Source organism: Danio aesculapii, chromosome 2, assembly GCF_903798145.1.
Source record: "Danio aesculapii chromosome 2, fDanAes4.1, whole genome shotgun sequence".
Lineage (NCBI taxonomy): Eukaryota > Metazoa > Chordata > Actinopteri > Cypriniformes > Danionidae > Danio > Danio aesculapii.
In genome coordinates, this window is record NC_079436.1 from 23,658,285 (window position 1) to 23,681,244 (window position 22,960).

At 37.2% G+C, this 22,960-nt stretch overlaps 1 protein-coding gene across 2 annotated transcripts in view; it reads right to left on the reverse strand.

Moving 5' to 3' along the window:
• Window positions 1–449: 449 nt before the first annotated feature.
• Window positions 450–22,960, reverse strand: part of col15a1b (collagen, type XV, alpha 1b) — an 88,790-nt gene continuing 66,279 nt past the window's right edge. For both annotated transcript variants that reach the window (XM_056475422.1, XM_056475429.1), the window contains 27 exons: window positions 22,862–22,924; window positions 22,670–22,705; window positions 21,149–21,190; window positions 20,978–21,040; window positions 20,009–20,044; window positions 19,751–19,834; window positions 19,606–19,671; window positions 19,194–19,229; window positions 16,974–17,036; window positions 16,465–16,554; window positions 16,337–16,372; window positions 15,729–15,782; window positions 15,316–15,372; window positions 15,104–15,163; window positions 14,940–14,981; window positions 14,010–14,034; window positions 13,839–13,913; window positions 13,699–13,715; window positions 13,167–13,265; window positions 12,617–12,761; window positions 11,063–11,127; window positions 10,820–10,948; window positions 10,627–10,728; window positions 5,978–6,040; window positions 5,690–5,887; window positions 5,465–5,580; window positions 450–1,545 (listed from right to left, as the gene is read on the reverse strand). In XM_056475422.1, the coding sequence (XP_056331397.1) occupies window positions 1,329–1,545; window positions 5,465–5,580; window positions 5,690–5,887; window positions 5,978–6,040; window positions 10,627–10,728; window positions 10,820–10,948; window positions 11,063–11,127; window positions 12,617–12,761; window positions 13,167–13,265; window positions 13,699–13,715; window positions 13,839–13,913; window positions 14,010–14,034; window positions 14,940–14,981; window positions 15,104–15,163; window positions 15,316–15,372; window positions 15,729–15,782; window positions 16,337–16,372; window positions 16,465–16,554; window positions 16,974–17,036; window positions 19,194–19,229; window positions 19,606–19,671; window positions 19,751–19,834; window positions 20,009–20,044; window positions 20,978–21,040; window positions 21,149–21,190; window positions 22,670–22,705; window positions 22,862–22,924 (2,079 nt within the window). In that variant the 3' untranslated portion in view covers window positions 450–1,328. The remainder of the gene's footprint in view (window positions 1,546–5,464; window positions 5,581–5,689; window positions 5,888–5,977; window positions 6,041–10,626; window positions 10,729–10,819; window positions 10,949–11,062; window positions 11,128–12,616; window positions 12,762–13,166; window positions 13,266–13,698; window positions 13,716–13,838; window positions 13,914–14,009; window positions 14,035–14,939; window positions 14,982–15,103; window positions 15,164–15,315; window positions 15,373–15,728; window positions 15,783–16,336; window positions 16,373–16,464; window positions 16,555–16,973; window positions 17,037–19,193; window positions 19,230–19,605; window positions 19,672–19,750; window positions 19,835–20,008; window positions 20,045–20,977; window positions 21,041–21,148; window positions 21,191–22,669; window positions 22,706–22,861; window positions 22,925–22,960) is intronic.

Here is a 22,960-nt window from a genome sequence, read left to right on the forward strand (position 1 = left end):
TTTTAGCTTATTCAATTCACCTAGCGCATGTCTTTGGATTGTGAGGGAAACCGGAGCACCCGGAGGAAACCCACATGAACATGGGGAGAACATGCAAACTCCACATAGAAGTGTCAACTGACCCAGCCGAGACTTAACCAGCGACCTTCTTGCTGTGAGGCGACAGTGCTAGTCACTCCGTGCCGCCCCCCACACACACAAATCTATTGTTAAACTAAAAGAAAAAAGACTTTTTGAGAAAAAAATATGGAAATACTGTGAAAAATGTCTTCATGTGTGACTGTGTGTGTTAAATTCTAAAACTCTTAACAGACCCAAAACAGCTGAACAGTAATTTACCCATACAAAAAACAGGTCCTGGACTTCTGGCTGGGTAAGTTACATTCCATTTATTCTCCACAACATCAGTCTTTCTTTTCTAAATCTGAAAGAACTTTGAGAAAGACGAGTCATACTTATAAAACAAAACATTTATTCAGTGAGCACCATTCAAATATGAAAAAAGGAGGAGAAAACGAGGGTATCTGTCTATTACTGTCATACTATCATACTCATATTTAACATCTAGAAGACACACAAAAAACATAACTTACTTTCTAGATTGCCTTCCTAAATGTAAAAGATTAAACACAGTGATGAGTTATAAAGTGATTGTGGCCACTGCCAACTTTCTAAATCAGTATCTATTAAAGTACGCACTTGGGTTTTAGTTATGTGCTTTAACATCTTCAATTAGACACATCGCCTCCCTTAAATACTAGTTTAAATGCAAGTTCACAGAAAAGAGCTTCATGGGTGTGAAAAACAAACTATAACCAAAAATAAAACACCCGAATAATTAATACAGTGCATTTAAACATCTCCCTGTTTTTTTTTTAATATACCCAAATATTGATCTCTAAATATATTTAACCTATTAAAAATAAGTGTCTTGTATCAGTGTGTGTGTGATTATAACATTGTAGTTAAAACAAGCACACACAAAAAAACTATATTAGTGATCGTAAGGAGGGCTAAAACCATCTTAGAAGGCAAATAAAGTATGTGGTGAATTCATAAAATGGATCTACACTTGCTCATAGATGTCTGACTGAGGTATTCTTTGGTTTTCTAATAGTTGAATGAAAGTCGGTGGGTCATCAATTGAACAATACCAGTGGGTGATTTATACATATTTACATCACGCTCAGATAAGAAGTGAAAGAGCAATGCAGTGCCATTTTTCCTGGCTTGTTATTTCTCACAGGAGCTAAAAAGGAGCGGAATGGATCATTTCCCCCAGCAGTCCAGCTACTGCTGCTTTCAATTTCTTGTAAACGTTGGGCTTTCTAGTTCCTTCCAGGGTGCTGGATGTAGCTGTTCTCGATGCAGAGAATGATGAAGTGGTTTGAGCAGCTGCGTGTGTGCTGTCCCAGCAGTCGGCCGGTCTGAAGGAGAGACGCCTGTCCGGTTACTGCCATGTCACCCGTCCGCCAGGCCTCGCAGTAGTTTGTTGTCATCCGGATGCCCACCGTACTTGAGCCATGCCACACCAGCTTCTGAGACCTATAGTAACAGGTACAGTGTAATAAATCTGTTTATTCATTGAGTACTAAATACATATCTATCTATCTATCTATCTATCTATCTATCTATCTATCTATCTATCTATCTATCTATCTATCTATCTATCTATCTATCTATCTATCTATCTATCTATCTATCTATCTATCTATCTATCTATCTATCTATCTATCTATCTATCTATCTATCTATCTATCTATCTATCTATCTAACTATCTATCTATCTAATATATATAAACTGATTTATTACATCTTTGCCATGATGACAGTACATAATATTTTATTAGATATTTTTAAGATACTAATATTTTTTCCTCTGCATAAGCCCGACCTAAATACGCAGACGACGTGCCTTGGGATGGGCTGGAGTGACCCAGGGTGTCTTTTGTTGTTTGTTATTTATCCATCCGTGTTTTCCCACCTCTTGTTATCTTGTTTTTAGTTTGTTTGTTGTTATTGTAAATGTTGTAGTTTGTATATACACAGGAGAAGCAGTGGTTGGACGCCACACTTGCATTTATCCATTCTTTTTCTTTTCTGCTTAGTCCCTTTATTAATCTGGGCCCGCCACAGCGGAATAAACCGCCAACTTATCCAGCTTTTGTTTTACGCAACGGATGCCCTTCCAGCTGCAACCTATCTCTGTGAAACATCCATATAGACTTATTCACACTCATACACTCTAGACAATTTAGCCTACCCAATTCACCTGTACCACATGTCTTTGGATTGTGGGGGAAACCGGAGCACCCGGAGGAAACCCATGTGAACGCAGGGAGAACATGCAAACTCCAAAGAGAAACACCAACTGACCCAGCCGAGGCTCGAACCAGCGATCTTCTTGCTGTGAGGCGACAGCACTACCTACTGCACTACTGCATCGCCCCCGCCACACTTTTCTTTACTGTAAATATTTTCTCGTTTTTATATATAGTCATTGAGGTAGGAATAGTTTTTGTATTTTTTATTTCTGTTATTTTGTTGGGTGTATTTAGTTTCATTTGGGTGCTTAGGTAGGGGATATATTTTTGTTTATTATTTTTTATGGGTCCTCTCCGAGGTATTTGGATTCACGTTTAGGGTGTTTAAAAAAAGAAAGTCAAATAAACGGACTCCAACGCTTCATAAAAGTGATTTCATTTGTCCAGTGTTCTTTTATGTTACATCCTAGACCCTAGACAAGGGTTGTAACACTGAAGACAATTGAAAAAAAATGTATTGCTTAAGAGGGCTAATAATATTGAGAATTCAATAATATTGAATTAAAACTGCTTTTATTCTAGCTGAAATAAAACAAATAAGACTTTCTCCAGAAGAAAAAAAAATATTATGGGAAATACTGTGAAAAATTCATTGCTCTTAACATAATTTGGGAAATATTTGAAATAAGAATAAAAATAAAAGCTGATAATTTTGACTTCAGCTGTATATATATATATATATATATATATATATATATATATATATATATATATATATATATATATATATATATATATATATATATATATATATATATATATATATATTTATTTATTTATTTATTTATTTATTTATTTATTTATTTATTTATTTATACTGTGCTTATTTATTTATCTCAAAGAAACTCTGAAATAGTGCTCACAGTTAATTTCCAAAACTGTAAAACTGATAATAAATATTTTAAGTCTAGTCTAGTGAAATTCAAGTAGATTTACTGGTATTTTATATTATTTCTGAATGTTGTAATAAAATGTCCTGAGTCATGGAAATAAGTCACACTGGTTAAAAACTATTGTTGATCATTTGCAGTGCCGTCTAAGGATGCATTTACACGATATTTATACTCAGATTGAAAAAAAGCATTCCTTTACATTTAAAAAAAATTCCATGTAGGCAACATTGTGTCATCCTTGTTCTCACATTTCCACAACAACAGCTAAAAACCTTGTACCGACCAATAGGTGGCAATGTAAAGAATTTCTCTCAGTTAATTTTGCCCTATGAAGGGCGTTTGTTGCTAGAAGGGATACAACTGAGGTCAGAAGTTAACGAGAAATATTTAATAATATATTCATTCATTCATTTTCTTTTCAGCTTAGTCCCTTTATTAATCTGGGGTCGCCACAGCGGAATGAACCACCAACTTATCCAGCATATGTTTTTTTGCAGCGGATGCCCTTCCAGCTGCAACCCATTACTGGGAAACCTCCATACACACTCATACACTATGGACAATTTAGCTCACCCAATTTACCCATACCACATGTTTTTTGATATGTGGGGGAAACTAGAGCACCCAGAGGAAACCCACGCCAACACAGAGAACATGCAGAACTCCACACAGAAATGTCAACTGACCCAGCCGAGGCTCAAACCAGCAAACTTTTTGCTGTGAGGCGATTGTGCTGCCCACTGTGCCATCATGCTGCCCTTAATATTATGGAAACTTATATATTTATATTAGAAAATATTTAAATTTCTATAATTTTATCTACCCCATCCCAATCCTCAGCAGTACAGCCAATAATTACTCAGAGCATCATGCATATTATTAATATTATTACCCATCAAATTGCATTTTATTAATGCCTACCCCTACGCCAGCTATAAGCCCAACCCTCACAGTAACATAAAAATAATGTTACAAACCGAAGTGTTTAAAACTGGCCTTTAAAAAGGGTCCTTCGGAATGAAGGATTTCGAAGGGTACAATTTATAGACACTTCGAGCTCCCATGATACTTTGGAAAGGGAAGCTGTTTGGTATTGAACAGCACATTCCATTCAGGCTCACCCCTATGCCTAATTTCTTTAAAGCAGCACCTTCGTAGGGTAAACTCTTTGAAGGGATTAGGGTGTAGGCAGGAACCCTTCTGCATGGAATGTGCAAACAGTTCTGTAGTTCACCATTGTTGTTATTTGCACAGGCATTTATATTCTGAACATAAAATATACAGTTGAAGTCAAAATTATTAGACCTCCTTTAATTTTTTGTTTTATTTTTCACTATTTCCAAAATGTTTAACAGAGCAAGGAATTTTTCAAATTATTTCCTGTCATGATCGCCAGCGATCCACTCCTGGCAGATTGCTGGTCAACTACACGTATCACACTAACGAACTACAATTCCCATCATGCCGTTTCAGACGCACTAGTTTCTGTTCACCATTGATGACTCACACATAGCTGTATCCCGTCGTCATTGATCATCTGGACTACTTATAACCACACAAGTTCTGGGCTGAGTCTTTGTTTGCTGTCATGTTTGTTGTATTATGTGTATCCAGTTTTTTGTTTTGCCTTCTGTATTTTAGACCCAACTGCAGTTGAATCTTTACTTTTGTTGTCCTCAACTCGCTTGCACTTGTGACAATTTCCTATAATATTTTTTATATGAAATATTTATATTATTTGTTATTGTTTATTGTTATTGTTTATTTCAGCTAAAATAAAAGTAGTTTTATATTAAGGTCAGTTTTTTAAGCCCCTTAAGCAATTGTTTTTAATTGTCTGCAGAACAAACCATCATTATAAAACGATTTGCCTAATTAAATTAACTTTATAGTTGACCTAATTATAATTAAAAAAATATATGCTAAGACATGCTGTAACTTTAAATTTTTGTTCGTTTTTTTATACACATTTAAAGGGACAGGTTGTCCAAAAGTGAAAATGTAAATATCAAAAAAGATATTTTGAAAAGTGTCAGAAACTGATAGCCTTTGAAATACATAGTAAAACTACAAAACACTATTGAAATCAACAGCTACCCATTTTTAACATTCTTCAAAATATCTTCTTTGATATAATTCTAATGATTTTGGGGTAAAATATACATTTCACTATCCTAAAAAAACAGACCTTCTAAGAATTAGTAAACTGTAAAATAAATAAATACAAATAAAATAATAGCTGCTTACCAAGCCTGATCTGTCATGACATTTCGTCCGTCAAAGGAGTAAATCGGAGTAAGTGGATCAAAAACGCCTCCGTTACCAGAGAACATGGCCATCCAGCTGCTGAACAGCACTTCTCCCTAGAGAAAATGCTAAAATTAAACAGGCAGATATGGAACATGCAACAAGCACGCACTCATCAAAAAACCTTGATTGCAATCTACACTGCGAGAGACTCTTTTTACATACTTTAAGATTCACCACCGGCAGGTTAAAACGGTCTGCTTTCTTGACGATGGTGGAAAGGTCTTGCAAATGAGAGGAAAGGAAAGCTCTGTATGTGGATGTCAGGCCTCTGGCTCGCGCTTGCTGGTAACACTGGTAATCTGCCCCGCGAATGCCATGCATGTCTCCTGAGAATGGGGCATTGAGAGCCACCAGGTGCAACTGAGAAGGCCGAAGGTGAAATGTCATGTCAAAGTGCACACCTTTTACACTCAATTATTTAAGATGCAACAAGATTTAATCAATCCTTACCGCAGGCATTGAGTGTGTAGTGTCCGGAAGAAGATTATAGCCTGGCAGGAAGCTCTTTAACTCCTGTGATAAACATTAGTTGTTTATATCAGAAACTGAGATGCTGTATACTGTATAACATCACAACTCACAATACATTTTGATAACTTAGAATATTTAAATACTTTAATTTCAAGAGTTCACACTAAGCTGATTATTGATTAAAAAGCATGTTTGGCATGCTGTCTCAGGAGAGAGCCCTGAGCTCATAAGATCCTCGAGCCTTGGACTCCCTCCCGTTTGCAGGGCACGAGTTAGTTTGAGCTCAGGTAGATCTTTAGAACTCCCCTGCTGTTTATAGCTAATGACTAGGGCCAGACAGGATCTGCAGACATTGTTTGCTATTTCTGCACAGAATTGTCTAAAAAAATCTGCGAATTTTGGCTGAATAATTTTGGGAGTTTCATAACTAAAAACCTAATATATGAAATAAACAATAATGCGTTTTTAACTTTTATTTAATGTTTACAATGCAAATCTATCTAGATCTACTTATTTGGTAAACAAAGCAAGTCTCTCAAATAATATATTACTTTACGAACTGTACTGTAAATAAATCATATGAACATTTTAATAGAAGTGCTATTAGGTTACAATAATATTAGGGAAACTAATTTAAAAACTGAATAAATATACATTTTCACACATTTACACAAGGACTCAATGATTGGCTAAAAATCTGCAGAAATCTGTGGATTTTTGCGCACACAGTTTTCATGTGGGCCTACTAGGAATTGCTAAGAGATTGCTAAGAGATAACTACTGACTAGGAGCACATCTACTGTATGGTGCCAATTTGGATTAGTCGCTTGTTTTTGGATGATGAGAGGAAACTGGGGGACCTGGGGGAAACCCACGTGAGCACTGGGAGAACGTGTGGTCCCACTTTATATTAAGTGTCCTTAACTACTATGTACTTGCATCAAAAAATAAATACAATGTACTTACTGTGTTCATAATATATTTGAGAACACTTGTGGTGCTTTTGAGTTGGGACAGGGGTAGGGTTATGGACAGGCTTGGTGGTATGGGTAGGTTTAAGGGTGGGTTAAGGTGTAAGGGATGGTCAACAGTGTATTTACAAATGTAATTACATAAGTTAATTACAGATGTAATTACATACAGATATTCAATCAAGCATAACTACACAGTAAATACATGTATTTACACAATAAGTACATTGTAATGAATTATTAATTTCTGTGTAAGTACATATTAGTTAAGGACACTTAATATAAAGTGGGACCGAACGTGTAAACACAGAAACGTTGACTGGCTTGGTAAGGACTAAAAGCAGTAACATTTTTGCTGTGAGGCTGTGCTAACCACTGGGCCGCCATGCTGTCCAATCTAAGACCCCGTTTACACTAAGGCATTTTCGTTTTAAAATGCAGAAGTTTTGCCAGGGTTACACCATCTGTCCGCACTATGCCGGAGTTTTCGAGCGCTGAAAACGGAGCATTTGGAAACGCTGAAGAGGCTGTTTTCATTTTAAAACGATGCTGCTCCGTCTCAGTGTGGATGGGGGAAAACAGAGACATCTGAAAACAGAGGCAGGGCTGCAGACATTCGCCTCTCTGATTGGGGCTTTTCCTCAATATTTAGTAGCCTACACACAGTACAGTCCTGCATCCTCTCCTTGTAAGTTCAGACTTCGCAAGTTTGATATGGAAAACAGACTCTCGAGGACATGTCGGGAAAATCTTCAAAGGGAACAGTATACTTTATAACCTTATTGACATCATACTGGATACGTAGGTTGTTTCACTATCTTAACAATGAAATGAAAACATAATATAAGGAACTGCTATTTTCATATTGATATTAACAACTTAACAGACAGCAGAAATGTTGAGGCGTCGTGCTGCATATATGAGCTTCATCTTCACTGTATGCATATTTATAACAAAACGAGCCTATAACATTACTGCCTCCTTTCATTTTCATTCAAAAATACGAAAAATTCTCTCTCTTTTACTTCATCAGTTTTAATAATCAATAACGGTCATTATAAAAGTATAATTTCTACAATTCAATAATTAAAAAAACTGTTGAACTTTTTTATATTTTACTTTTACATATTTTTTTACAAGACAAGACAAAACAACATTACAAAATTACAAAAACCAAAATTCAAATAATAACCAACATAGGCTCATTCTGAAAACGTAGTCCTATATACATTTATGGAGATCGCGAATTATGTAGCCAGAAGTACGTATATTTAAAACAAATGCTATGGGGTGGTATGACGCCGCTGCTTTTCGTGCTTACCAGCTGACCAATTACCTCCATATGGACAGCTTTCCCACTGTTACCAGTTTGGGGTGCGTTTCCCAAAACCATCGTTAGCCAACTAAGGTCGCAAGTTCCGTCGTTACAAGCATAGTTTGTTGATTTGCCGTTTCCCAAATCCGTCGCTAAAAAACGAACATTCGCAAACTGCGTCGCAAACTTGAGCACTCACAACCACACGTCTGGAGCTGTTGTTAGAAACATAGTTCCTAGCTGTGTTATATTCCCAGTTATCTCCCCTAAACCCAATTTATTTAGAACATTCTAACATTCAAAGTTGGAATGATTAAAAATAAAAAAGCATTAAGGTCATCTCTCTTAGGTGTAATTTGCTTTCAAACTATTTTTACTGTTCAGTTTTAGCGATCTTCATGCTTACAATTGTGCTCCCTTAGCAGTGCACTTTGAAAACATTGATGTCATTTTGAACACAGCCTCAAGCGAAAGCTATAGGTGACCTAAGCGGATTTTATGCTACGTCTCCAAAGCTTATGAAAACAAAAAGCATTCGTTAATTTTTTTAATTTATAGTAGGTTATTTATTAAGCATCTGTACTGTATATGACATGGGCCTGCTGGTTAGAACTTTCTGCTGTGGTTTACAAGTGTCAAATTGTAAAAGTAGAATTTTCTAAAAAATAAAAAATAAATAAACAATACCCTACTTAATAATAATAATAATAATAATAATAATAATAATAATAATAATAATAATAATAATAATCATCTTCATCATCATCATCATCATCATCATCATTATCAAATCATTCATATTATTAAATTATGTTTTTTTTCATTACTCATACATAACAATAAAAAATTACAATAATTATCATCATCATCATCATCTTCTTCTTCCTCATCATAATCATCATCATTATTATTATTATTATTATTATTATTATTATTATTATTATTATTAAATTGGGATTTTTTTCATTTCCTAAAATATAATAAAAAAATCATTTTATAATAAATAGCCTCATTATTTATTTATTCATATGATTTATATATGATATTAGAGTACGTGTTAGCTTTTGTACGTGATTTGTTTTAGAATAGGATATGTCATATTCTCAATATTATTTGTAAAGGAGACATAGGCTCTGTATGTGGCCTTTACATATATTTCAGTTAATATGGAAAGCGAGTGTGTGTTTTTAGCAAAACTAATATTGGATTAAATGCGTGTTTTTGTAAAACAGTATAATTTGCACAAAGAAATTATGGGGTTCTTCTCTAAAGAAGTAGTTCCTCTGCCCCATTTAGAGCGTCATTATGGGCGTTTTACGTTATAACTAACATGGTTCAAGCGATGGATCTGCGACAGAGAAACTATGCGTTTTGGGAAACACTCGTCACTACATAGTTCTTTTCCCAAACAATGCATCAGCCGATAGTTTATGCCATGAGTTACGTCGTTGTTCGGGAAACGCACCCCTGTCTAGTTAGCTTGCCCTGTACGTCAGCGGACTTAAGACGCAGAGAGGAGTTGACCATGACAATTCAGGTTAACCGGGACCGTTGAAGAACGGTTACAGAAAGCAGGTAACACAAAAACAAAAGCCAAAAAATTAAACAAGTAAATAACAGTGTGAGAGTGTGGTAAAACGTGTTAAAAACCTGGCGAGGGCTTTTCTTTTTCTGGATTGCTTTTGAAAATTGTTGGTTGGGTTTAGAGAAGTGGGTGGGTAGGTGGGTTTAGGGCAGGGTGGGTCAGTCGATCGGTCAGTCAGTCAGTCATTCAGTCAGTCAAACAGTCAGTCGACAGCGACCTCTGGTGTATTTACGTGAGAACAGCAGGCGCGAATGGCACTCATGAGAGAAATTTGAGATCTGGAAAAGCATACACAGTGGCCTCTGGTGGATTCGCGAAACGCAAAAAAACCTAGCTCCTGGGACGTATTTGGCATTCAGAAATGTATATATAAGTATGTTTTTAGAATGAGCCTGGGTTGAAAATAACTGAACTTCAAAATAGTAATAAACATGACTATCACTGAATCTTTCTCATAGCTGTGTTCTGTTTATTTCCACAGTCATGTCTCTTTTTAGTTTCTGGATCATGGATTTCATTCTCTGTCTTCTGTGTCTTGTTTGTAACAACTGTTTCTCATTTAATTACACATCTGTTCCTTGTTCCTTGTTTAGTTAAATTGTTACAGTTCAGATCAATAGTTTCTCTCTAATTATTTACTTTTGTGGAAAGCAGCCGTGTAATAAGTGGCATAATGTACATTCTCCACATTGCATCAGGCATTACTCAGTGAGAACAACTAGATAAATGTACATTATCACCTTCATATATACCACACCTGGCTATGAACTCTGGGTACACTGCGGTCGCTGGGTCTGCTCAGGCCTTGTGACAAAGCAGAAGAGGAACTGTCTTCAGGAACAGGGATTAGCTCTCCTAACTAAAAAAAGACACCACAGTTACAGAAAAAATCTTAACAAGCAGACAACAGAGACATTCTTACACATGGAAATGTGAAAGAAAGTCAATACCTCAATTTTCTTCCAGCCTCCTCGTACCCTGATGTACAGTTCGCTCTTGTCAATAACATATCCCATTGTGCCTTCTGCTGCTTGGCTGCTCTCTCTCATCAAGGTCTGGCTGTTTTTATATGTGCTCACCTGGAAAGACAAAACAAGCATTCATAATCCAGACACAAAAACAGACACACAAAAAAAATCAAGGCACGTTTAATCTGTTATGAGTTTGCTTCAACACTGTGCCATCTGACTTACAGGGTTTCCATAGCCAGGAGCACCAGGTGGCCCTGGAGGTCCAGGAGGTCCAGGGAGACTCGCAGCTGTAAAACAGAAGTTTGATGCCCTTGTAAGTTACTGATATTAGATTTTACACCTGCTGCAGGGAAATATGTTTAACCCTTGTTTGCTGTTGAAACTGCGATTCATCGATTGTCCATTGGGGGCTGGCTCCAGAAACTCCAGATATTCTCTGACAGCCATGCTAAACTGGCTGATAAAACTGATAAAAACATGTTTACAGCCTGGTACAAAATATGGTTTTGGTCCATATAGCTAATATTACCCTTCACAACAACTGTGAGAGGGTGAATATTTTAAGGGCGTGGCCAGAATCTGACAGATTGCGCATGTCTTTGGACTGTGAGGGGAAACCAGACCATCTGGAGGAAACCCTCGCAAACATGGGGAGAACATGCAAACTCCACAATGAAATGCCAACTGACCCAGCCGGAAATCGAACCAGTGACTTTCTTGCTATGAAGCGACAGCGGCACCCACTGAGCCACAATGTTGCCCCTATTTTAACACATATTTTGGGAAAATGTTTTGAAATTTTTAACTCATCACACACACTTTTTGCCCAACTCACTTCCATTATAATACATTCATATATTCATTCATTTTTTTTGGCTTAGTGCCTTTATTAATCTGGGATTGCCACAGCGGAATGAACTGCCAGTTTATCCAGCATATGTTTTGCGCAGCAGATGCCCTTCCAGCTGCAACCCATCTCCGGGAAACATCCATTCACACTCATTCAAACACATACACCACGGACAATTCAGCTTACCCAGTTCACCTATAGCGCATGTCTTTGGACTGTGGGGGAAACTGGATAGAAACCGGATAGCCCAGAGGAAACCCACGCAAACACGGCAGAACATGCAAACTCCACACAGAAATGCCAACTGACCCAGGTGAAGCTCATACCAGCGACCTTTTTGCTGTAAGGTGACAGCACTACCTACTGCGCCACCGTGTCGCCTCTTCCATTATAATGACATTTTTACATTTCAAATCCATGTGTGTGTGTGTGTGTGTGTGTGTGTGTGTGTGTGTGTGTGTGTGTGTATATATATGTGTGTACACGCGTGTGTGTGAGAGAGAGAATATAAGAGAGACATTGGCACACTTACCTTAATATGATTGAGAAAATCAAAATAAGCAGCTCCGCTTTCAGAACATAGTAGCAGAACATAGCAAGTGTATTTATGCACACACGCTATAATCTACTGTTTCACTTCATATAAACCCATATAAAAGCCAGAAACTTTTTTTGCACAGACTTATCTAAAGGGTTAAGGGTGCCAACTGATGATCAATAGTAAAAACTACAAATTTGACCTCTTCCCAACAGGGAAAACCAGCAACAGGGAAGAATGCATGATTATATGGTGTCCTAACTTTGCGATAAAAATGTGGTTATAATGGAAGTGAATGGGGCAAAAACAGCCACGAACCTAACGAAAGGGTAGTCAATTTGTCAAGTTGACTTTTTGAAATCATGACAAAGAAGGGATTTGCTGTCACCTGAGCTGTATAGTGATGAGGTGCCTGGAGGTCCAGGGGCTCCCGGTGGGCCTTGTGGTCCTGGACTTCCATACCCAGGCAGTCCTGGAGGTCCTGGAGCACCAGTGTCTCCAGGTGGACCAACAATAGTGTCCCCTTTAGGACCCTGAAATGCATAAACATACTATGGCTTTTCATACTGCATTTAACACTAGAACTACAATGGCAACATCGTACCCTGACTTTTCCTAAATATGTGTATATTTCATTAAAACGTTATTTTATTCAAATTACAAAACACAAAATAATTTGGAGTAATTCTAACTTGTATGGTCCTAATGGTTAAACTAATTAAATTGAAATGCATTTCAGTGTCCTCTACTTTTTATCATCCCATTGAATATGCATGCCTCTGTTGCCTAGCAACTTTCTGCTAACAAAAACATAACTTCTCACATCTTAACTTCAGAGTATTTATGGGATTGAAGTCTCATGTTAATTTGTCCAGTTATGTAGTGAGATTTTAGATATTAGTATTTGTTTTAAATGGTTTTGTTTTTAGCAGACTCACAACAAGACCTGTTCTCCCAGGAAGTCCAGCAGGGCCAGGCAAACCTGGATCACCTTTCTCTCCCTTTTGCCCATTGTAGCCATTATCACCTTTAGGACCCTTAGATAGACACACTCAAAATCATCAACAACAATGGCGAAAGAAAATGTAGCTGTCTCAATCAGTGTTGAGAATAAAAATATATAAATTATCAGGTAAAATAAAGTATATGAATTGCACTTATTTCTTCAAAGTATTTTTTTTCCAATTGAGTCTGATAATCTTCTCAGTATTAATATATTCATTGGCAGGAAACAATATTTTAAATGCACGTGCCCTTTCAATGAAAATTGCACAGATAAATAATGTTTATAAGTACAGAAGTAAGTAGTAAGAATACATATTAATTGTCAGTTTTAAGTTCATAACGACTTCAAAAGATATCAAAATGTGAATGGACCTTTAAAATGTTAAGCTTTAGGTGTGCCTATATGGATTTTATATACATGAAGCATGTTTTTCATGTGGTATGTGTGATACTAAAAGTACCTACCACATAAGCATGGGGAACTGTGAAAAAGAAGAACACACAGATCAGTAGTCAAAAAGTGCCATACAGACATTATACGTTATTACATACACATTGCATATGCGTATGGTTCATTTTCCAATATAAGTCATTTTCTATCATACCTGGAGTACCTGACAACCCACGATTTCCCTCATCACCCTTTTCCCCTTTGACTCCTGATGACATTCTTTCATTGTCTGTTTCAACAGAAAAATGTACATGTTTACATCCTTCTCAACAATTCCTCATAAATAAACAGTTGAAAAATTTTACAAATGAGATTTTCCCTGTACCTTGTTGTGAATTGTTGTTGTTGACCTGTAAAGCATTTTTTTGTATAACATTAAACAATTTTGTAAATTAAATGGGTGACATTGTTAAGTGAAATGTAATATGAATATGAATATGAATCCATGCCAGCAAATGTCAGCATATTCAGCAATGAACTGTTTTGTTAGTGTGGCAATGCAAAGTATACCCAGCACACCAGATCCTATTAATTCACCGCTGAGCCCAACAAATGTTAGCGCTCACGCAACATGCTCTGCTGAGCTTAGACGAGCGTCTCAGATGAAATTAGATGAGATATTGGGTTAAAGGACCATTGAGAAACATTTGCAAACAGCAGCATAAGGCAGGCATAATTCAGTTGGCGAATAGCTAAAAATAAAGTCACTTTAAAAGGACAGATCACTCAAAAATGAAGATTTGCTGGTCATTTACAAATCAAAGATGTAGGTCTTTTTTTCTTCAGTAGAACATTAAAGAATATTTTAGTGTTTCATAAAATAAAAGTCAAAAACCATATAGAAGCAAAACAAAATCAGTACCCATGACCAGTGACTCCAAAAAAAAAATCATTGTGAATTAAGTTCAGTTGTACTTGTACAACCCAATTGTTTTGCTTTTAAAGTCCTCAATATATCTTCAGGAGCCATCTTGTTTAGCCTGTATGTGTTTTTTTTTTTTTTTTGGCTCTCTTTGAATCATAATTTTTGGGTGTACTGTCCCCTTTTAAATACTGTATATTGGTCTGTTTTGTAAATTAAGCCTGCTCTATGCTGTTTTTTTAGACCATGAGCCAGCCCAGAAATAATCCAAAGCACCTTAGACAGTGAAGTAGGCAGGGCTAGTGTATCAGGGGAGGAGCCAAGCCAGAATGACATGCACCACACCCAAAGCCAAACCACCAATCAAAGTATTCCTCTCAATAATTAACTTACTGGCGTTTTGCAGTGTGGTCTAGGAGGAACTGGGAAAACTGTCTTTAAGATTCAGAGCACAATCATTTTATGACTTTCACAAGAAAACTGCACATTTTAGCACAACCCACAATTTGATGCTCATTTTCAGTGCATGTCAAATGTGCTAATAGAATCCAACTTACTCCATTGAGGCCAATAACTCGTCCTGGTGGCCCTGGAGGTCCAGGTGGACCTGGTAGACCCTTCAATACAGGTGAGTCATTATAAATAATTGGTCGAAAGATATGAAACATAATGGATGAATTATGGCATACACACACCCACACCCACACCCACCCACCCCCACACACACACACACACACACACACACACACACACACACAAAATTACTTACAGGGAGGCCACTTGCATCCCCCTTGTCCCCTTTCCTTCCAGTTATTCCAGGTCGACCCTATAAGAAAATGAGCATTTATGACATTAGAAACTATAAATAAACACACGCACATTGGTATTGGTGGTTTACAGGGACACCATAGGTGTAATGTATTTTATACAGTAAAAAAGACTTACTATATGGCCCTACCTCACCCCTAACCCTAAACCCAACCCTTACAGGAAACCTGTGGCGATATTTGAATAGGAAAAGACACCGTTAGGTATGATTTTTAAGTGTTTTGAATTACAAGGACATCATGTATGTCCTTGTAAATCACCAGAGTAAAACTAGGTAAAAATATCCTTGTAAACTACCAAAACCAGTACACATACACAACACACATATACATAAATAGAATAAATGAAACTAACCGGTCGACCAGGAATTCCATATCCCCCTTTTAGTCCAGGTGGTCCAATTGGCCCCTAAAGACAAAAAACAACATACTATATATTATATATTATATATATATATATATATATATATATATATATATATATATATATATATATATATATATATATATACATATATATATATATATAATATACAATATATAGTATAGTATATATATATATATAAACAGAATCTGAACTTCTTATTTATTCATCTGTTGTAAAAAAAAACAGCATCACATTTCACATCTGTAAGCATTTCAGAACAAAAACAGCCTTTTTGTGGCACTAAACTCATTGCTCATGTAATATATATTATAAAGTACAAACATGATCACATAGGAAACTTTTGAATTTCTTGAATATCTTAAATTGTAGAGGCATGTAACACATTCTGTAGCTCCCATGCATCAAGTTCATCACCAATTAACTGAATGAAATGTAGTATGACTTACACAAGTCTGGAAGTGGGATAAGTGCATTAATGATGTTGAATCATTTTAACACATTTTACCCATAATTAATTAATTAAAGTCACATAAAATAAACAGCCTTTTTATTTCAGCAATAAAGATGCATCTCACCGGAATCCCATGCGGTCCAGCAAGACCAATGTCTCCCTGTAAAACACAATGACAACAATATCAGAAAGCTGAGGAAAAACAAAAAGTTCAATAAATTTCCATACTTTTGCTAAATAATTAATGTGAACCTTGTTTCCCTTTGGTCCTCTGGGTCCTCGCAGGCTTGTGATTATAGAGCCATCAGCAGCAATGGATACACCTGGCTCACCCTTGTCCCCCTTTTAGACAATACAATAAATCATGTTTCATAAAACCTTAATTTAGACCGATCCCGACCAATTAATCCAAACAGTATGTGACAAATGAGTGGTAATGAGAAAAATGCTCACTTTCAATAAAAGAGCTGCAGTTATACTGAAAGTTCTGTAATTTAATGTAAGATTTTATTGATCTCTCAGCTGGCAGGAACATTTTATGTCTGGTCTTCAAATATTGCTTAGAGAAGCTTTACAGTATACAATCAGATTTGACAGTCAAATTACAGTGGTAAAGACAGCAGCTCAGATTGATGAATACTTAACAACTGAACATATCCTCACTAGAAAATGCACCATTTCCATCAAAAAGGTATTGATGAGAGAGTTTGTTCTTCGTTATGGTACAGCAGGTTATTTCTTGTCATATTTTAAAACTATACCTTTAGTCCTGGAGGTCCTTGAACACCAGAAAACCCAATTTCCCCTTTTGGTCCTCTTGGGCCCTGAGAATTACAACATTCACAGTTATAAATGTATTATGAATGCTCTACACAAAATTATATGACATTTAAAAGAATAAATTCAGCTTAATCTACCATATATATTTATAAAAAAATAAAATCTGTTTATTTTTTAATTTAAAAGTTTTTTCAGTGACAAAAAGTAAAAGTGCGACACTCTAGTTCCCTTTCGGATGGGGAACTTCAATGCTATAGTGGAGAATCCTCTTATAGGGATTTCGTTCCGAAAGCCAATCATCTGAAAGAGTGTGTAAACGGGCCAATGAAATGCCAATGAGTTGGCCGCGTCAGCTTGCACAGCTGATGCTTGTTGCAATCAATTTAGCAATATAAGCACAGCGAGAGCAAGGCTAAGCATCCTTTTCGCTTCAGAGACTTCACAGCCTTCTGAAAGAGTCGATGAGAGTTCCTCCTGCTGATTTCCAGCGACTTCGAGCGAACGAAAGCGGTCTCCCGGTCCAGAGTGTGGTACATGCGGCGGCAGACGGTTGAGCTGGGCTTTCTCCCTTGCCTGCCGTTCTTCGGGTCCTCCAGAGCGGTGCGTAAAGTTGCACTTTCACCTAAAAGAGCAACACTGTCCTTTTCAGGATTTCGCTCCGACTGTGCGTTTCTGGATGTGGTGGTTTCCTGTCCCCGGATGATAGGCACGAGCACTGCGTTGCATGTCTTGGGGTCCAGCATGTTAATGCGATGCTCGCGGGAAGTCCATGTCGTCATTACAATGGCATGTCTATTGCGCAGTTAAGGGTGAACACCCCCCGGCTGTCCCGTGCACTGCAGCGGGCACTCGGGCATGTCTGAGAGTTCCAGTGGGAGATTATCCGTCGCCTCTGGGCCCGCTGACCTCCCAATCCTCCTGGAGGAAGCCATCCGTCTACCCAGATGGTAGCCCTTACGCTCGATGACACAGGGGACCAGACGTCCACTGCTGCATCGAAGGGTGGGCTTTCATTGTCTGACGAGGATCCAGACCCGCTCGCCCCCTCCTGGCAGGTGTGCGCTGTCACGGATTCTGAAATGGACATGTTAGCCGTGCTTTCCCGGGCTGCTTCGGCCGTAGGGTTGGAGATGGTTTTCCCCCCAGCTCCGCAGCCGGACTGACTAGATGGGTGCTACGTTGACGACAAGAGGGCAAAGCCTCACGTACCTTTCTTTCTGGAGGTGCACAGTAGGCTCACACAGTCTTGGAGGGCACCTTTTTCTGCCCATGCTGCGTGGCCCTCCGCCCTCACCACTCTTGACGGTGGAGCAGCCAGGGGGTATGGGGGTCAATCTTTGTCCATGTGGCGCCTCCTCTTGGTGGGGTCCGCCTCATCTCCCATCCAAAGCCTGTAGGTTATCTGCCTCCCTCAGAGCCAGAGCCTACAACTTCCGCCTTGCACGCTATAGCCACCAACCAGTGCTACCAAGTGCAGGCGCTGGCCCAGCTGCACGAGGGTGAGTCCGACCCAAGCTTGTTACACAAGCTCCGCACTGCAACCGACTATGCTCTTCGGACCACTAAGTCCGCTGCGTGTGTGTTGTGGAGGACGATGTCCACATTAGTGGTCAAGGAGTGCCACCTCTGGCTAAACCTGGTTGATATGCGCAAAGTCGACAAAGTTTTCGCTTTCTTGACTCCCCCATTTCCCAGTCTGGCCTGTTCGGCGACACCGTTGGTGAATTCACCCAAGAATTCCATTCACAGTAAATATTACTCAAAGTATTGGTAAAAAGTATCTCTTTTAAAAGTACTCAAGAGTATTGAATAATGAGTATTACACTGTGAAATTCAGTCTAAACTAAATTCAGTCTCTTGGTCATTGTGTGTAAAATATCTTCTTTGACACTTTTAGTGCTTCCAAACAGTTTGCTGCATGTCTCAAGGTAGTTCAGTATGGTGCAATTTACTTTCTATGTGCGATTTGATTGGACAGGAATTGCAGGACTGATTTTTCTATTCCCCGTAGACAGGAAATAATAACGTAGGGTCTGCAGGTTGAAGGAAAATAGTGGAGTAAATGTACCAATATTGCACTGAAAATGTATTCAAGGGAAAGTAAAAGTACACAATTTTCAAGCCCCCAAGCACCCAATTGCACATACAAAATTAGTTGCAAACATTCTATAAACAAACAGAAAGATAAAATACAATCTTACAGGGAATCCTGCTCTGCCAGGCAAGCCTTCAGGGCCCTGCAACATGCACAACACACACAGAAACACACTGAAGCATGCAGAAAAATAATTAGCGATAGCATGGATGCGATGCATGATGGAAGAACAAACCCATTCCAGATTATGTGCAAACGCCAGGCATACAGCCAGTGGTAGGAGAGATCTTGCCATTTATATATATATATATATATATATATATATATATATATATATATATATATATATATATATATATATATATATATATATATATATATATATCCTTATACTGTTATTGCTCCTGGTCATGCTTTTTGTTGAATTCATTTTACCAGCTTACGTTTGTACTATCCATGTTAAACATGCAGTCTCTTAGAAAGCTTTTGAGGTGAAAACAGTGAGCTGCTTTACATACCATAGGGCCTGGCAGTCCTCTGATCTTTGTCAGGTTCAGTTTAGCTGCTGTATCATTAAGAAGGAGCTGTAGGGGGAAATCATTATCTTTTTAGGACCTCAGACAAAACACTGTAGCAAAACAGGTAATAAGACTTTATGCTTACGTCCTGGAAGTTAATGATTGGTCCAGGAGGGCCGGGGGGGCCAGGAGGACCTGTTTTGTTCAGTCCATCGCGACCTCGCTCACCCTGAGTCATAATTAATACAGCAAATTACTGCATGTACTACACACACAATCGGAAATTCAGCTCAGGCTGCTGAAGTCACACAGTGTGCCCTTATAGTGAATATCATCATCTAGTTAGAATAATAAAGGTCATGCCATAACTAAATGAATTGATTTCTTATTAACAATACAATACCTTATCTCCTGGATTGCCCTTGTCTCCCTTTGGTCCCTGTTTACAATAAGGTAGCAATAAATAATGAGCATACACATTACATTTTTATTGTGCCACTTCTACTACAGTCAGATTAATAATGCATTTGTTACATAAGAAATGATCAGTTAGTTATTAAAAAAACATTAAACTCTTAGGAAATAAATTAAACAGTCGAAGTCAGAATTATTAGCCCCCCTTTGATTTTTTTTTTCTTTTTTAAATATTTCCCATATGATGTTTAACAGCACAGGGAAATTGCATGTCTGATAATATTTTTTCTTCTGGAGAAGGTCTTATTTGTTTTATTTCGGCTAGAATAAAAGCTGTTTTTAATTTTTAAAAAGCCATTTTAAGGTCAAAATTATTAGTCCCTTTAAGCTATATATTTTTTTTCGACTGTCTACAGAACAAACCATCATTATACAATAACTTATTGTAATAACTTGTCTAATTACCTTAACTTGCTTAGTCAACCTAATTAACCTTTGTTACGCCTTTAAATGTCACTTTAAGCTGTATAGAAGTGTCTTGAAAAATATCTAGTCCAATAATATTTACTGTCATCATGGCAAAGATAAAATAAATCAGTTATTAGAAATGAGTTATTAAAGCTATTATGTTCAGAAATGTGTTTTTAATACATAAAATCTTTCTCTCCGTTAAAAAGAAATTGAGGAAAAAATAAACAGGGGAGCTAATAATTCTGACTTCAACTGTACATTACACATTACAAGTTCTTAACTGCTTTTCATTAGCAATTGTTCAACTGCACATTTTAAAAAAAGCATTTTTCTTGCATAATCACAAATAAAACTATTAAAGCATGCACCACATCAAAACATTTGACAGTACCCAAGCACGTTGTTAGATGGATTTAAAAATTGGTGTGTTTTGAAACATTACTACTATTGCACGATAATTTTAAGAATGCAAGGATTGGTGACTGACCCTTGATCCTGGTAAACCAGCTAATCCTGGTATTCCATCGGGTCCTGGGGATCCTCTTTCGCCCTGGATTGAGAGGAAACACGGACATTTTGAAATGAAACTACCTCTTCTGCGTTTAATAGATAACAAAGGTGTCATTATTTAGTTTGACAACAGTGTAGTTAGACAAACCTTTACAGACAAGCCAGGTGGTCCGTCAGCACCAGGAGGTCCCTAAAAATATGAAACAAATAATATTGTATGATAAGCTGCTTATTTACCTACATGAAAAAAAGAGAAAGAAAGCATGGATAAAGTGATTTAGAGTTGGATTAATGGATAGAAAGATGGATAGATCGATTTATGAATGAACTAAAGGATAAATTTATTGAAGAATATATAGACCATTTCGATGGATGTAAACCACAACAATGGTCCTGACGTATTTCCTGTTTTAAATTTGAAATTTTCATGACTCCAAAAAGTCCAAAAAGTTCCACATAATGATAAAAAATGTTATATCTGTTATAACATCAAGTTATGATCGAATCGCCTCCTGTTACAGATATGAAATAGTTTGACAACAAGCAGGAAATGTTCATGGGCCAATGAAATCATCACATTTTAATGTTCTTTGGATAAAAAGATAAATTATGGATAAATTGATGAAAAGATGAATGGATGGATGGATGGATGGATGGATGGATGGATGGATGGATGGATGGATGGATGGATGGATGGATGGATTGATCGATGGCTTGATAAAAAGTTGGAGGAATGAATGGGTAGTTCTTATGAGTTGATTGATGGATTGAAAGATGAATGTTTCGGTGGTTGGCTGAATAAATGGATAGAAGGATGGATTAGGATGGAGAGATAGATGGATCAGTGGATGGATAAATGTATAAAAGGAAAAATTATGAATGTATGGATGGATGGATGGATGAATGGGTGGGTGGGAGAGTGAGTGAAATTATAGATGGAGGAATGGATGAACTGATTGATTAATCAATGGATAGATGGAGTAAATTATGCACAGTTTGGTTGAATGGATGTATGGATGGGCTGAAGAATGAATGGACTGATGGGTGGATGGATGAATAGTTCAATAAAAAAAGTTGGAGGAATGAATGGACTGTTGATATAATGGATGGGTTAATTGATGGATTGAAAGATCAATGTTTTGGTGGTTGGGTAAAAAATGGATAGAAGGACAGATAAGGAAAGATGGATCAGTGGATGGATGAATGTATGAAAAAAAAATATGAATGTACAGATGGATGGATGAATGGGTGGGTGGGCGAGTGAGTGAAATTATTGATGGAGGAAGGGATTAATTGATTGATTAATCAATGGATAGATGGAGTAAACAATGGACTGTTTAATGAATGGATGTATGGATGGTTTGAAGAATGAATGATCTGATGGGTGGATAGATGGATGAAATAAGATGGATGGAATGATGGATGAATGCAAGCATGGGTGGGATGCTGGGAGAGTGAGTGAAATGATGAATGGAAAAATGGTTGGATGGACTGATGGATGGATGATGAAAGGATAGCTTGAAGGATGAATTGAATTAATAAATTAATTCAAAACTAAATGCATAAATAGACAATTATTTTTTTTCTCTTGCAAGTGATGACTCTTAAATTATATATTTTTAACTAATTACAATAATTGTATTTCTATAATTTCAAAACAAAAACCAACCTGAGGTCCTGGTGGGCCAGGAAGACCAGGTGGCCCCTTAAATAAAAATGAAATAAAATGAGGACACAGGGAAATAAACTCCAAGTATGTAGCAAGCAATGAAGCATTCACAACGAAATTAAATAAAAGTCCTTGATATGTTAACAGAAATTGAGATTGGCATACTAGTTAGGAAGGTTTTGATACACTCACTTGATAGCCTTTTGAAATTCCAGCTCCGAGAAATGAACCACTTTCACCAGAACCCTCGAAATCCTGAAAAATAAGAGCACATCCTGTTCTTAGACTAAT